The 14,207-nt window shown below is 39.4% G+C and overlaps 1 protein-coding gene across 1 annotated transcript in view; it reads left to right on the top strand.

Annotated features, from left to right (window-relative positions):
• Positions 1-2,103: 2,103 nt before the first annotated feature.
• LOC126395849 (leukemia inhibitory factor receptor-like) overlaps positions 2,104-14,207 on the top strand; it is a 20,880-nt gene continuing 8,776 nt past the window's right edge. Inside the window, exons 1-11 of the mRNA XM_050053593.1 lie at positions 2,104-2,250; positions 2,353-2,543; positions 4,102-4,253; positions 6,023-6,170; positions 6,301-6,567; positions 6,657-6,783; positions 7,680-7,816; positions 7,932-8,077; positions 8,184-8,337; positions 8,434-8,495; positions 10,505-10,727. Of these exons, the coding sequence (XP_049909550.1) occupies positions 2,450-2,543; positions 4,102-4,253; positions 6,023-6,170; positions 6,301-6,567; positions 6,657-6,783; positions 7,680-7,816; positions 7,932-8,077; positions 8,184-8,337; positions 8,434-8,495; positions 10,505-10,727 (1,510 nt within the window). The 5' untranslated portion in view covers positions 2,104-2,250; positions 2,353-2,449. The remainder of the gene's footprint in view (positions 2,251-2,352; positions 2,544-4,101; positions 4,254-6,022; positions 6,171-6,300; positions 6,568-6,656; positions 6,784-7,679; positions 7,817-7,931; positions 8,078-8,183; positions 8,338-8,433; positions 8,496-10,504; positions 10,728-14,207) is intronic.

Below are 14,207 nucleotides of genomic sequence, written 5' to 3'. Positions count from 1 at the left end.
AAGAGTGGCTAAAGAGTACAATTTTAATCTAATATACAGAGTTTGATCTTCCTGTCTCCTTCTTTGGTGAACCCCAAACGTTTTCTTATTCCTTTCTGTAAGCAATTACTTTTTTAACTAATTATATGACTTTTGGAGGTAGCGCTAGGTTTTATTTAGGGGCGTCACAGCAACAGTACAAGAATGAGGTTACCAAATATTAACACATAGTTTCCAATTTAACTGGAAGGAGTACTGTTTGGGTTTGTATTTCTTGTGTAATCATCAGCCATGTTCTTGTTTAAATTATTTAAACAGGATGTATGGAGAGAAAGAGCGTTTGGCCTTGGCAGAACAAATACCATACACTAAAATCCAATAGATAGCAGTGAAGTGACAAAACAATTGTAGAAATACAACTTCATATCACAATCAACATTCATGAGTACCAGTTATCCTATAGGGCAGCCTACACATGGAACTCTTCTTTAAATCCAAATGGCAATTGTCTTCTGTAAAACTCCACCAGAGATATCAAGAAACTAGAATTACTGCCTTGTGGTTGTATGCCTCTGCAAACCGGTCAAGTTGCAGATGCAGTTTATATCCATGTCTGTGAAAATGTGGATGCTTCACACACATCTTCAACCCGGCAGCACAGAATATCTATACAATCAGCACAGTTTCGAGGTGGACACCCAAGATTAGTGTCACAAATTCAGTGCTTGACTAAATGTCTCTCCTTCTGTTCCTGAGATAAGAATATTAGCCAGAAAAGTGATTTTGCAGAAACACAGTGAAACTGACCTTTGATCTTTTAGATATTTATGTGAAATTTTGTCATAATGATTTATGAATTCTTGAATTAATGTGGAGGAACATGTTTTGTGAGGTCACACTGTCATTGACCTTTGACCTTCCACCACAAAATTCTAATCAGTACATTCTTGAGTCCAAGTGGATGTTTGTGCCAAAATGATATTACCTCAAAGCCTTCTCAAGATATTGCATTCATGAGAATGAGACAGTTGCAAGGTCACAGTGATCTTGAACCCTGAATGCCAAAACCAATCAGTTCATTTTTCAGTCCAAGTGGATGTTTTGGCAATTTTGAAGAATTTCCTTTTGCATCATGCAAAAAATGCTATGTATGTGAATTTGGTTTGGAAGAGCCCATTACATAAGATGAGTTATGAGGATACTGTCTATTATGAAATGTTGGGCTACTACGAGTAACTGAGAACATTTTCCTTGAAATGCATTCTGTGTGTTGCATTTTTGTAACTTAGTGGCTTCAGCTTCCTCTTCTACTTTCCTCTTGGACTGTAAGCTGCCCATGGATGTAACATTTCTGAAGAACATATTTAAAGGTTCTGTATGGCACATTCAGAGCATTAATATAGCAGCAAAGCATTTGCTATGTAAAGATATAGTGGAATAAAGGCGTCCTGAGCAGAGAATAAAATCATGCTTTCTCTGTGTGTGCTTCACTGCGGTCATACATTATTTATAGCTGATATCGGGACTGTGTCATCACGGAAATGTAGCGCTGGTTCCCAGCTCTGTGAGCACTCTTGTTCTTTTTAGTGTTGTTTATTGAATTAACACCATTTGCTGCTAGCTAATGGCTCAGCCACCTCCATGTTGAGAACCATGTGCAAACAGCCTCATCCCAGACTCTGAATCATTGACAGGATATGCTCTGAATGTTGCAAACAGCTCCTTTAAACGGTAACGTCTGCATTTTTCACAGGACATGTTTGCCTTATGTAAAGCACTGTCTGGATAACAGAACAGGAAAGACTGATAAGTGTTTTTCTTACGAAAACATTTTCAATAAGTTGTATAAATTCCGGATTTCTCTCCATTGTACAGCTTTGACCCACAAGGATTAATCTGAGGAATTGTACTCCTGTTTTGATAACCGCCCGACACACAGAGATACTGAAACAATTTTTTCTTTGTTAAGTAGTTCCCAAGAACCAAAACATTGTGAGTGCATGTCAGGCATGTCTCATCTGGCCACTGTGACTCATGATTACCAGAAGGCAGCCTCCCCATTTCCTGCATTGAAATCCACATGGATTTCGCAATCATTATGCGCTCAAGCAGCAAATGGATTTCCAAAGCATGTATTACTGGCCTTACTTTCAAAGGGAGTGCTCCTTCAGAGAGTAACTTGACACTATGACTTTTTCTGTTTGATTCTTAGCCTTCAAATTAAATTTATTTCCTGTGTAAGAGCCTTAACAACCAGTCGGACTTCCTCACGTAAGTATTTTGATTCATCCTTATAAAAAAGCCTTGGGAATATGCTCTTTAATAAAGTATATATTATTTTGACACTAAATAAACTGACATTTATTTCCACAGGTATCAAGTGTAATCAGAGGATGTTTAATTCTATGAGGACAGTGCGAAATCCATAAAGCCAAGCTGACCTTACGGAAATAACAACAACTGGCCACAAATGGTCATTGTAAGGGGGATTACGATGATCACATGGATATTACTGGTCTCGTTGTTCTGGAGGAGCATACAAGATGGAAATGGCCAAGACAATGGTGAGTGTGTTTTCCTGTTACTTCTAATAGGCTGCAGGTATCAGATATTGTTCAAGGCTGATGCTATAATGTATTAATAGCACAAGAATGTCGCCCTATTTCCATGTGGATTCATATGCAAATGACGCTATAGAAGACAGTGGTCTCTACACTTGTTTACATTCACTGATTATACAGCCTATACAATGATATAATTATAAGAATTGTTTAAACGCAGTTTTTGGTTCTAACGGTGCTTGATTTAACAATTTTCATGACAAAGTAGAGGTCTGTTCTTTTCATGCCACTCTATACTTTTACTCCACTACATTTCAGAGGGAAATATTGTACTTTTTACTTCACTACATTTATCTGACAGCTTTAGTTACTACCTACTTTACAAATAAAGATTTTTGCATAAAAAACACAAGAGTTGGTAAATGTTTTGTTAAAAATCAAACCTACCCAACAGCTTATACAAGTACAGCTGAAACCATTAGTCAATTAATCAATTAGCTGATTGACAGAAAAACAATTGGCATATATTTTTATAAAGCATTTAAGTCATTTCTTATTTATTTTTAAGAAATTTAAGGGCTTTTTTCTTAGAGTCTGCATTGGGTACGTTTTAGGGTTGGGAATCACCAGATGATCCAAGATACAATATTATCAGGATACTTAAGTCACAATACGATATTATTGTGATTTTAAATGTGTTGCGATATGCTGTGTATTTGTCACAGTGGGCACTTTTCACCTGCCATACACTTTTCTGTCTGCCTGTGTCTGTGTTGTTTTCCTGTCACGATGTTTCAGCGTAAGTGTTCCCACCTGCTTGCCAGTCTCCTGCTGCAGCTCAGTGACTATCTGTGAGACCTCACACGCTGCCCTGTGTGCGTGTTCTCCTTTCACCTGCCTGTCAGCTCCTCGATCCATTGCCTGGCTTCTACTTCCTTACTGCTCATCCCTTTGTCAGCTCAAGTTCCTTTTTACTCCATGTAGCCTATAAATAAAGGTCATTACCAACTGTCACTGGTTTCTGGAGTGCTGCAATTGGATTCAAAGCACACTTGTTATAGTATTGTGATAAAATATATTGCAAGTTATTATCTTTTTTCAGCTGTAAATATTGAAAGGAAAACTTTGTCAACATCTGTTTTATCTAATAAGATAAAGTTTTAAGTCCTTTCATCTGACTTAAGTAATTTTTATTGCAGCAAAATGTATTTAGTGGACAGAAAAGGATTTTATTATTCTAGTAGGCTACCAAAAGTTTAATTTGTATTTGTAATATTAATAATTTATATCATAAAAAATCGACATGAGTTTGTGTATTGATATGATATTGCCACGCAAAAATATCGGGGTACTATGCTGTATCTTTTTTTCTTTTCTTTCCCCCCACCCCTAGCATGTTTCTGATTGTACTTACCAACTTTTACAGTAACATTGTTAATGCAGGACTTTTACTTGTCACTAAGTATGTTCAGTGTGGTGTTAGTACTTTTTACTTAAGTTAAGGATCTGAATACCTTCTCTACCACGATCCTTTAAAATGTACTATGTTCCTTTTCTTCAGGTATCATGCATTGTGGACCTCAGAATCTGACAGTTCGCAGCTCTAGCCAGATGATCCACGTGACATGGAAAGTCGAGCCTTCATGCTCTGCAGTACAGGATGAGCTGATCTATGAGCTGGTGGTTCTGATAGCAGACGAGCAAGTACATTATGTAAGGATGCATTCACACCTAACCTGTTTGGTTCAGTTAAAACAAACTCAGGTGCTTTTGTGCAGTTAGTAAAGTTTGTCTGGGCTGGTATGACAGTTGTCAATCGAACCCTGATGGGGACCAAACAACCGAACCGAGACCACTGAAAAAGGTGGGTCTCGGTCCACTTCCAAACTGACTTGGGTACTGTTTGTTTGTGGTGTCAAAGGAAACAAAGCAACCACAGGATTTTATGATAGCAGATGTGATTTTAGCATGATTTCAACAACTAAATCAATAATAAATCCATCTGCTGATTGTGAAATCTATCCGCAATCTCATGACTGATCCTGACAAATGCCACATATATCCCATAAACTGTTTCTGCTAATGCATAAATATAACCATGGTAACACATTTGCCAATAAGTAAGGATAATTTCCCAGATTAAAAAACTCTTAAAACTGCCATCGTTGTATACGACTCCGTGTACTTTGTCAGTTCATTAAGTCCATTAAAAAGTGTGTGACAGTGATCCCACAGTATTAAGCCCCGAATCATTATTGTACAAGATGCCTTTTTTTCCATCCTGTCTCTGTGTTAGTCATTGTTCATAACATGCCGTTGATTTGCAGTTTAATAACAGCCTAATAATAATGCTTACAATCAGTTATTTCTCAACATATCAACATAAACACTTCAGAAGCATAAACTTCTGTCCGCCACCAGAATTTGATTTCCTCAGTGGTTCCTGATGATGCACTGATAATGCAGGATGACAAACACCAAAACTGTCCAATCAGTTACCTGTCAGTCAGTAGATCTTCATGTTTACTTCTCTTGTTTCATTTGCAAAAAGTCAATGTGAACAGGAGCCAAACCAAAACTAAAATGCAACAAAGTATCAGAGGACTAAAGGAACCCAACTGCAGATGTCAAAGACCCTTAGGGTGCTCTCAGACCTAGAGTTTGCTTGCTTTGGTCCTACAGGGACTAATTTTGGTACAAAGTTACATAATTGCCTAGAGTTATTTGTGTTCTCACGGCAGCATTTACAAGCGGACAAGATAAAATGCCTTGCGTGAGAAAGCTGATTGGTCAGAATTTCCATGTAGGAAAAATCCAGTAAGAAAACAAAATGTTGAAGAGGAGTACACTTGCAAGATAAATGCAACACTTTCTAAGGTTACAATGAAGGGACAACTACATGGGTTGATATTAGCTCTGGTCATCGTGGACTATATTGCTGTCATTGATCATTTTAGGCAAACCATACAGTTTGAAAACGAGTTGCGGCTCCAACTAGAAAACAATGTTTTGATGCATTGGATTTGGATGTGCTAAATTTGCATTCAAAGGCAGTACAGGAGGAGGCGCACATTAATAATCTTCCGGGACTTTAACATGCTAATGCTTGATTAACCCAAACAATGCGTAATACGACTGCGTTGGTTTGGATCGAAGTTGGTACATGTTCTCACCACAAACAAATCGCACCAGGGTACATTTTTAACCGGAACGAGACCACCTCTTCATGAAGGTCTCCGTCTGGTTGTTTTGGTGCACACCTGAGTGCAATTGCTGTGTTCAAACCTGCCCAAATAAACTGCACTAAGGGGGGAAACGAACTTAAGTTCAATTGAACCGAACCAAAAAGGACAGGTGTGAAACCACCCTTAGTGTTATTTTAATTTGTTTTGCACCAGTGTTGCTGTCTTCCATAACTATAGCCACAGCTTCTGGACTAGCCAAAAGGACATATCTGTAATTTGATTTTGAAAATGTTTCAGGCTGAAGTTCCTGTGAAGCCCGAGCAGATAGAATCTACTCACTCCTGGAACTGGACGTCCTCTTTGGCAATGGAGTGTGCTTCAGTCAGGCTCAGGTCCCGATACAAAAACCATACAAGCCCATGGAAACAAGAACGGACCCTTCCTGGTTAATATTCAGCTTACTTAACTCCCTGTTTTGACCTTTAAAAACATTCAAACTACCATTACACATTTCACATATGACACTTCTTCAGCTGCTTGTTGTCCTTATTATGTCCATTATCATGTTTTTGCAGAGATGAACACGTCAAAAGAGCCACAGGTTTTTCCAAGGGACAGGAGGCTCAAGGTTGGCAGTAGTTTCACCTTCTGCTGTGTTCTGCCTGCGGGGGAAGTTTTTAAAAAAATGTATCTGAATGGTACTGATATGAAGCCTACTAAAATCAGCAATCAGATATTTGACCTGACTGTCCACCTGGATCAGCCATCAAGAGACAGCTGCACTAATGTGGAATGTGAAACAACACAAACAAATATTGGTGGGGCTTGTGCTTACATTGGCTGTAAGTATGACCTATTTTGTGCAGAATTGGGGATTTTGGAGTCTTATATTTGTCTTGTTAATAAACACTGTTTTTTTTTCTTCACTCAGACCCACCTCAGGACAGTAACCTTCAGTGTGAAACCCGAAATCTGACATCGGTTGAATGTCACTGGACAGTAGGAAGAACATCCTCCAGCAAGATAGGGAGGGAAACAAAGTATCAGCTACTTGGGAGGTAGGCTATGATAAAGGTAAAACAGGTGTAACCACGCGTGGAGTATGGAAGCAAACAAGGCTGTAAAGATTTGAATCTTATTGTAGAGTCACACACAGCGCACAGCTCAGCCCTTCGTAACCCCACTCTCTCTATCTTTCTCTATTGGACTGCAGATGAGACAAGAATTAGTTAACTAGCCACACCGCGGTCCCTCTGCCTTACTCCCCACCACTGTGGACTGCTTCACTGGGAGGAGAGAAGGCAAGAGACGAACCTTTGTCAAGAGACGAACCTTCAGTTGGCAGCTGTAGTTGCTCAAATCTGCCAGCACAAACCCCAGTGCTGGCTGATGGCCAGCAGGAATTCTAAGCCTAACCTGTGTAACGGCAGCAACAGAAGTTGTGCTGATTCAGTGGGGAGTCAGGGCTATCTGGTCCCCAGAGCCAGGGTTTGAGCTGGTCGATTCGGGTTGGTGCAGCTGCTGACTTTATTCTTGTGACTCTTCTAGATTTACGAAATGTTATCAGACCAAATGGATTAAATCCTGATAGTGAAATTAGCCACTTTGTAGGGGTTGTGTCACTCAAAAAAATATATCCCCTGATTAACAGATTTCTCCTTTCCAGTGTAAGTCAATGGGAAAAAGTATTTTTGGGCCACAGGGCATCATGTGACGGACCCCAGAAATCGCAGTACCACTATTTGTCCACTACAAAAATTGTCTAAGAGGATAAACACGAATAACAAATGGATGGATTTGGTGTTCAGTAGCTTACAATTTCTTTAATGTGTGGCCTTTGTTTGCCTCCATACTGGAGGTGTAGTCCTGGTTGCCTGTTTCTGCTATGGAAAAGAATTAAGCAAATTATATGTATCAAAGGAAATGTTAGACTTTCCTGGCGTTTGTATTTCAGTCCATGTAAGGATCCGTCGAAGGGGACATGCTCTAAAACAGAGCGAATAGATGTTGGTGAGAGAAACTGGACATTGACAGCAGAAAATGCGCTTGGGAAGGTGAATCTTATAGACACTGCAGACCTGACTAAAAGAGGTATATCTTTATACAAATGAGTATTATTGTGTATGTGCTAAAATGCTAATTCGGTCACTGACATCTCTTTTAAATAATTCAATTCAGCTGACTGTTGTTATGTCTTTTGTTTCAGTGCACATGTTTGCTCCACAGGGAGTGACGGTTTCAGCCGTGAATGCCAGAAATGTCAGTCTGAAGTGGGAGTGGAACGTGCAACAGTACTATAATCTCAATATAACATGCCAAGTAAACATCAGCCATGTTGAAAAAAATACCATAGTGAGTTGACAAAAGAAAGGAGGGTAAGACAGTAGCAAAGTTTTTTTTAAAGTAAGTCCTTTTCTGAACTACACTAACATATTTTTTCTCTGTATTGTGTTACCAGAGTGAAATCTTTGGAGTTGGTCTTAATTTTGCAGTTTTAAATTACTTAATACCAAATTGGTCATATAATGTGAGAGTACGATGTGGAACAGCACAGCATTTCTGGAAATGGAGTGACTGGAGCAAAAGTGTCAACTTCCACACAAGGGGTGATGGTAAGTAATAACAAAACGTAAAAACTTTGAAACTTTTAACCCATAATGGCAGTTTCATAGATAATGTTTACAAATCTGGTCATCATTGTTCCACAGTCCCAGATGCTCTTGATGTTTGGATGCAGATGAAGGACAACCAGATAATAGCCATCTGGAAAGTAAGTCAGACGAGTGGATACCACTTTCTAATAAGCTGCTCTTTATATAGGCTTTATGAATTAATGGCTTTATTTGTGGGTGGGGAATTATTTTATACCAATGCTTGATAGATCAGTTATATGGTTGTGAAAAATCTCTCTGGCTCTCTGCTTACCCTCCTCCAGCAGGACGCTTGTCTTTTTAGCTCCTTAGCGCATCAGGTAGCCTGCTTCAACTTCACCATTTGACCTCTGACCTTCTGGAAAAGTGCTGCAGAGCATTCAAACCTAAATCCATTTTCAATAACTTATTGATATTTACAGTTGAGGACTTAAAGGGGACCTATTATGCTCAATTTCAGGTTTATACTTGTATTTTGGATTTCTACTAGAACATGTTCAGATTTTTTGAAGTGGGGCTGTACAGGGTACTTATCCACACACAGTATATTACATAGCTACAGTAGATTTCTGTCGACATGTCCCCGGTTTGGAGGAGCAGGCTGGAGTTTGACATGGAAGCTCAGCAATCTGCTGCTGTGGAATGTATCTTAGTCACCTAAAAAAGTCCCACCTAAAAAAAATCAATGTCAGTTTAAGTGTACTCCATATTAAGAGTATTTCCACTGCTTTATCTTAATGTCAGACAGTGATTTCCAACAGGAAAAGAAGCCAGCTCTTCAAAGCCAGACTCCATTGAGAAAAACAGTGATTTAACATTGCTGAACACAGGAGCCTTTGGTCTACCACTGCCTTGAACTGTTATTTTGTTTATTTTATTGTGTGACTTTGGCCTATAGAAGGGTTAATTCAGCTTCACCAAAGTCACACAATAACACAAACTAACCGACTCATCGAAGCAGCGGTAGACCAGCAGCTCCTGTGTTCAGTAAGCTAAAATTAGTGTTTTTGTCAGTGGAGTCTTGCTTAAACTGATAGTTTTTTTTTTTTACATAGCTAGAGTGTGTTTTGTTGCTGACCCCCATCCACAGCACATTGCTTATTTTCAGTGTTGGACTTCATCCTGCCTCTCTAAACTAGGGGACATCTGCTGTGCATAAAACACTGACTATAGATAAGTTAAGTGTTTAATGTTAGTATCATGATTTGAGCTGTTGCAGAGTTTAACTCATCATCGTTAACATAACTTAAATGTAAATGCAAAGGTCGGCTGCTGACTCGTTTTGTTAACTGTAATGTTACTGTTAACATCTAACAGTCTAACGGTAGCAAACTGGTAACTTGAACATTAACACGAGCAAGCAGCTGTGGCTGTCATGAGGTCAGAAGCTGGTAGCTCTGTGCTGTGTTTGTGTGTGTGCAGCCGTTTAATTGTCATTGCTGTTCATTGGAACATCAGGAGGGTCTTTTTCTTTACTCTCTAGGCTACTGTAGTCCAAAAACACCTTAAAATACATTTTTTGGGGAGTTTAGCTCTGTCATTGGCATCTGTTGTAGAGGTGATCCTCACGTGCTCTCCGCCCTGAAGTCCCGCTTTTAGAGCAGACTACTTGTTACAATGGTAAATGTAGAGAGTTATAAAAGGAACATGAAAAGTACTTTTTCCTTAAAAAGTGCTTTTCTATGAATGGATGTTACTTGTAACACTTTACTACCCAAGCATAATAGGTCCCCCTCAATAGATTGTTGTAAAAACCCTTAACTATAGGCATATTAATATTTACAATTTACATTACTGACTTTTGTTGTTTGCTTGTTAGAAAGTTCTTATTAATGACTTACTAACATTTATAACTGCAGACTAGATGGCTGGTTGGAAAGTAAGGCACATTACCCTTTATTAATGACTTAATGACTAATTAGCCTCAGGGATTTTCCACACCATGGAATACCAAAAGTTGTTGTAATGAGTGTCTTAAAACTAATCTGTAAAACATTAGTAAATGATGTATTAACCATTAATACAGCTATTAGTTACAACTTTATAAAGCATGCCTTATTGGAAAGCAAAGTTGATCTCCATTGGTGTGCTTTGGCAGGTAAGCTTAAGTCCTGTTACCTCTCTACAGATGCTGCTGGCCAACCAGAGTCATGGACAGATCCTAGACTATGAAGTGACCTGGGCAAAGGCGACAGAGAGAGAACGACAAAACAGAACCACAGTGGCTCACAACACCCATAGTGTTGCCCTCAGTGTGGACACCAATGAAGACTATATCATCACAGTTACAGCTAGGAATATAAATGGCAGCTCAACACCATCAACCATCACCATCCCCAGCCTCAATTCAGGTATGACGCTAACACAAATTAGTCTTATCCTGGCCATTGGAGGCACACCTGGCTGCCAATCAGCTCATCTCCTCTCCCAGTTTACCACACACCTAGCTGTAATTAGCTCATGAAACCTACAGCATCAACCCCAAAAGCCGACGGGCTGCCAAAGGCCAATGGTGTGCGACACACTACACCAACTAGGGTGACACACTCACCGATGGCCCAGCATTCACTAACAGCCGACCGTCAGTTTGGTGTGTCAGGGACTTTAAACTTAATCTGCCTCCTGGTTTGTGTTCTGCATTTGGGTCCACTTGCAACAACTCTTCACAGCATGGATAGATACTGATGGATTACCTTGCCAAGGGGCCCATTGTCTCATAATATGCCCAAGCCTAGCGGGCATAGCATATGGTGGTTTGCAGTTGTAGTGAAGTGACATTTGTAACTGATGGGAGTGAAACATCCAGTTTATCAAGTGCAGTATTTATTCATCACTGAGGCTGTGATTGGCAAAGCTATCTGTTTTTGTGAGTCATGTGTGTGGATTGTGTGCGACGTCACTCATGGCGCAATTTAAAAAGAATAGCTAAAGTGAGCGGCACAGTAATCAACATGTGTAAACAAGTTATCCAGTACATGGATGGTCAAAACAGAAAGCAGAAGCAAACTGAGGGAAAACCATACTGAGACAAACTCAGGCAGGATGCCAAGGGGCACTATTTGACTAAATATGGTATCTATAAACACAGATCCCTTCCAGCCCTCCACTTGGACATTACCAGCTGTCTTGTTCATGATATGTAAACAGTTCCGAAACTATAAATCCGTTAAAGCCCACTATGGTTGGGTGCAGGTTTAGTTTACATGTGGACCTAGGCTGAGAATGTGTTTCTGACTTAATGTTTTCTTTTATGTCATATAAATCTGAATGCCTAAAGTTATTTATGTTACTACTACTTCATATTACTGATATTACTGAGGTCTTCTGCTGAATTAGGCGTCAGGTTTCAATCAGTAGAACTCTGATTTAATAAATTAGCAGTTATAAAAATGCCTGAACTGCATTGACTAGCATTAAATGTTATGTTTATTTACTCTACATGCGGCTAAAATAATACTGCATTATGTTAAAGGTCCAGTGTGTAGGTTTTAGTGGGATATATTTGCAGAAATACAATATAAGAAGTATGTTTCTGTAGTTTATAATCACGTGAAAATAAGAATTGTTGTGTTTCCTTTCGTAAGTGCTATATCGTAGGCAACTGGACTTGCTTGCGTTTCTTGAAGACGTTTTGCCTCTCATCCAAGAAGCTTCTTCAGTTCATTACCATGACCTGGATGACTGAGAATCTTCACCGACATGTGTTTTCTTTATTTTAGAATTAGCCAATATCTACATAAGGAGCAGGTCCTTGTCTATGGAGATCTCCATGTTGCATTGCATCAGTAGCCCAAAATGTTCTGCAGTAGCCCAGAATGGACAAACCAAACACTGGCTCTAAATAGGGCCATTCAAGTCGCTCACGTGTTAGCGTGGTTAGCAGCCACTCCGCGACAAGCAGGGTCCGAAAAACACTGATGTTTTAACATTAAACTGCTTTATTCAGTGTTTTTACTGATTTTGAATTATTTTATTTTAACGCTTTCGTAATACAAAGAATACATACACAATACACACAAAACAAAACAGGACAGAGGATACATGGAGCAACCGAATACAGTCTGAGAAATTTCAGTCTACAATATTGTCAGGGGTGCGAGAAACAAAAAACAAAAACAAAACAAACAAGCAAACAAAAGAACAGAACATTGCTGATTCGTTTATGAAGGATGGTGTTACATGCGTATTTTAATTTTAAGAATTTATTGTAATCAGCAGATAAGAGGGAGGATCTGTATGCTTCTTCCAGTACTGGAAGCATCTTTTCAATATCCCGAAGGCGTTCTCTCTTCTTACAAGATTCAAATGAGATAATATGGCCTCTAATCACGACCCTGAAGGCCTCCTACTGACTTAAATCACTGGGTCCATTTATTTTGGAGAGGAGGAGTCCTATGTGGATAATTCGGCTCTCAGTAAAAGCCTCTTGAATGCGTGGATCTAAAGTTATCATAGACAAAAGGTGAGCACACATTAGAAGGTGCTATGCCAGTAGCCAATCTCCAACATGCTAAACAGTGTCACAGAAACCCTAATCTGTAACATGAAACAGCTTTATTTAGTGTTTTGACCAGTTTTATCACTGAATCTGTTTGTTTTGGAGAGGAAGAGATCTCTGTGGATAATTAAGCTCCTGGTAAATAACCTCCTGAACAGTGAACAATACAGGAATTCTAACAGGGAGAAATTTGGTTGCAATCTGCAATCCTCACCACTCGGTGCCACTAAATCCCCCTAAATCTTACACACTGTTCTTTTAAATGTTCACCGCGTGAGTTAGTGTATATATCTGAGTCATAAGAAATCATCTTTTAGAGGGAGTAGATCTTTACTGTAAGCAGTAAGCTACGTTACATTTACCAAAACGTTAACAGAACAAGGCAAGCTAATTGCTAACGCAGTTGGCTAAAAAGGAAATCAACCAATGCTTTAACACTGTGATGAAGAAATCACCACAAGTTCAAAAATGAGTACAAAGAAGTAACATTATCCAATCCCACCCCTTTTTCATACATTATAATTACTTTCTTACTTAGGAACAGTGTGTAAGATTTAGGGGGATATACAGTAGCATGAAAAGCATCGCGGTGAGGATTTCAGATTCCATCCAGCTGAAATGTGTCCTGGTTAGAATTCCTTCAGTGCTCATTGTTCAGGAGGTTTTGACCAAAACAGGTGATTTAAACCCACAAAACCACTGAATAATTTCACGTTGCAAATCAGTGTGTCTCCGATGCTGTTGGCAAGTTTGAGACAGGCTGCCGACAGATGTTAAGGAGGTTTTAAGCATTAGATGAATTATCCAAGAGACCTGAGGTCTCTTCCTCCAAAAAAACAAAAACAAAAAAAAACAAAACAAACAAAAAAAAAACAGACCGGGAGATTTAAACAAAACACTGAATAAAACAGTTTCATGCTAAAAAAAAAAAAAAAAGTGTTTTTCCAAGGCTCTTGTTACAGAGGGGCTGCTGACTATGGTAGCCAACACAAAAATGCAAATGGCCCTATTTAGAGTCGGTGTTTGGTTTGTCCATTCTGGGCTACTGTAGAAACATAGCAATGGAAGTAGACCAGGGGTCCGTTTCACAAAAGTAGGATTCAGACATCCAGGATAAATGACTGAGCTGGGTTCAACGAATCCAAAACAAGAACGTCCAGGCTCATCCTGGCTTGCACAAAGACCAAGCCAGGATGAGCAGACACGGATTCATCAAGCCAGGTGAAACCAATCCTGGATCAGTGCGCGCACGCGGCTTCCTCAAATAGACCCCGCCATCGATCACAGATTCACCGATTCACCATGGCAACGAGAGCAGCGTACTTTACCCCGT

Source organism: Epinephelus moara, chromosome 9, assembly GCF_006386435.1.
Source record: "Epinephelus moara isolate mb chromosome 9, YSFRI_EMoa_1.0, whole genome shotgun sequence".
NCBI lineage: Eukaryota > Metazoa > Chordata > Actinopteri > Perciformes > Serranidae > Epinephelus > Epinephelus moara.
Note: the sequence above shows the minus strand (reverse complement) of the source record. Positions and strands in the feature narration are given on the sequence as shown.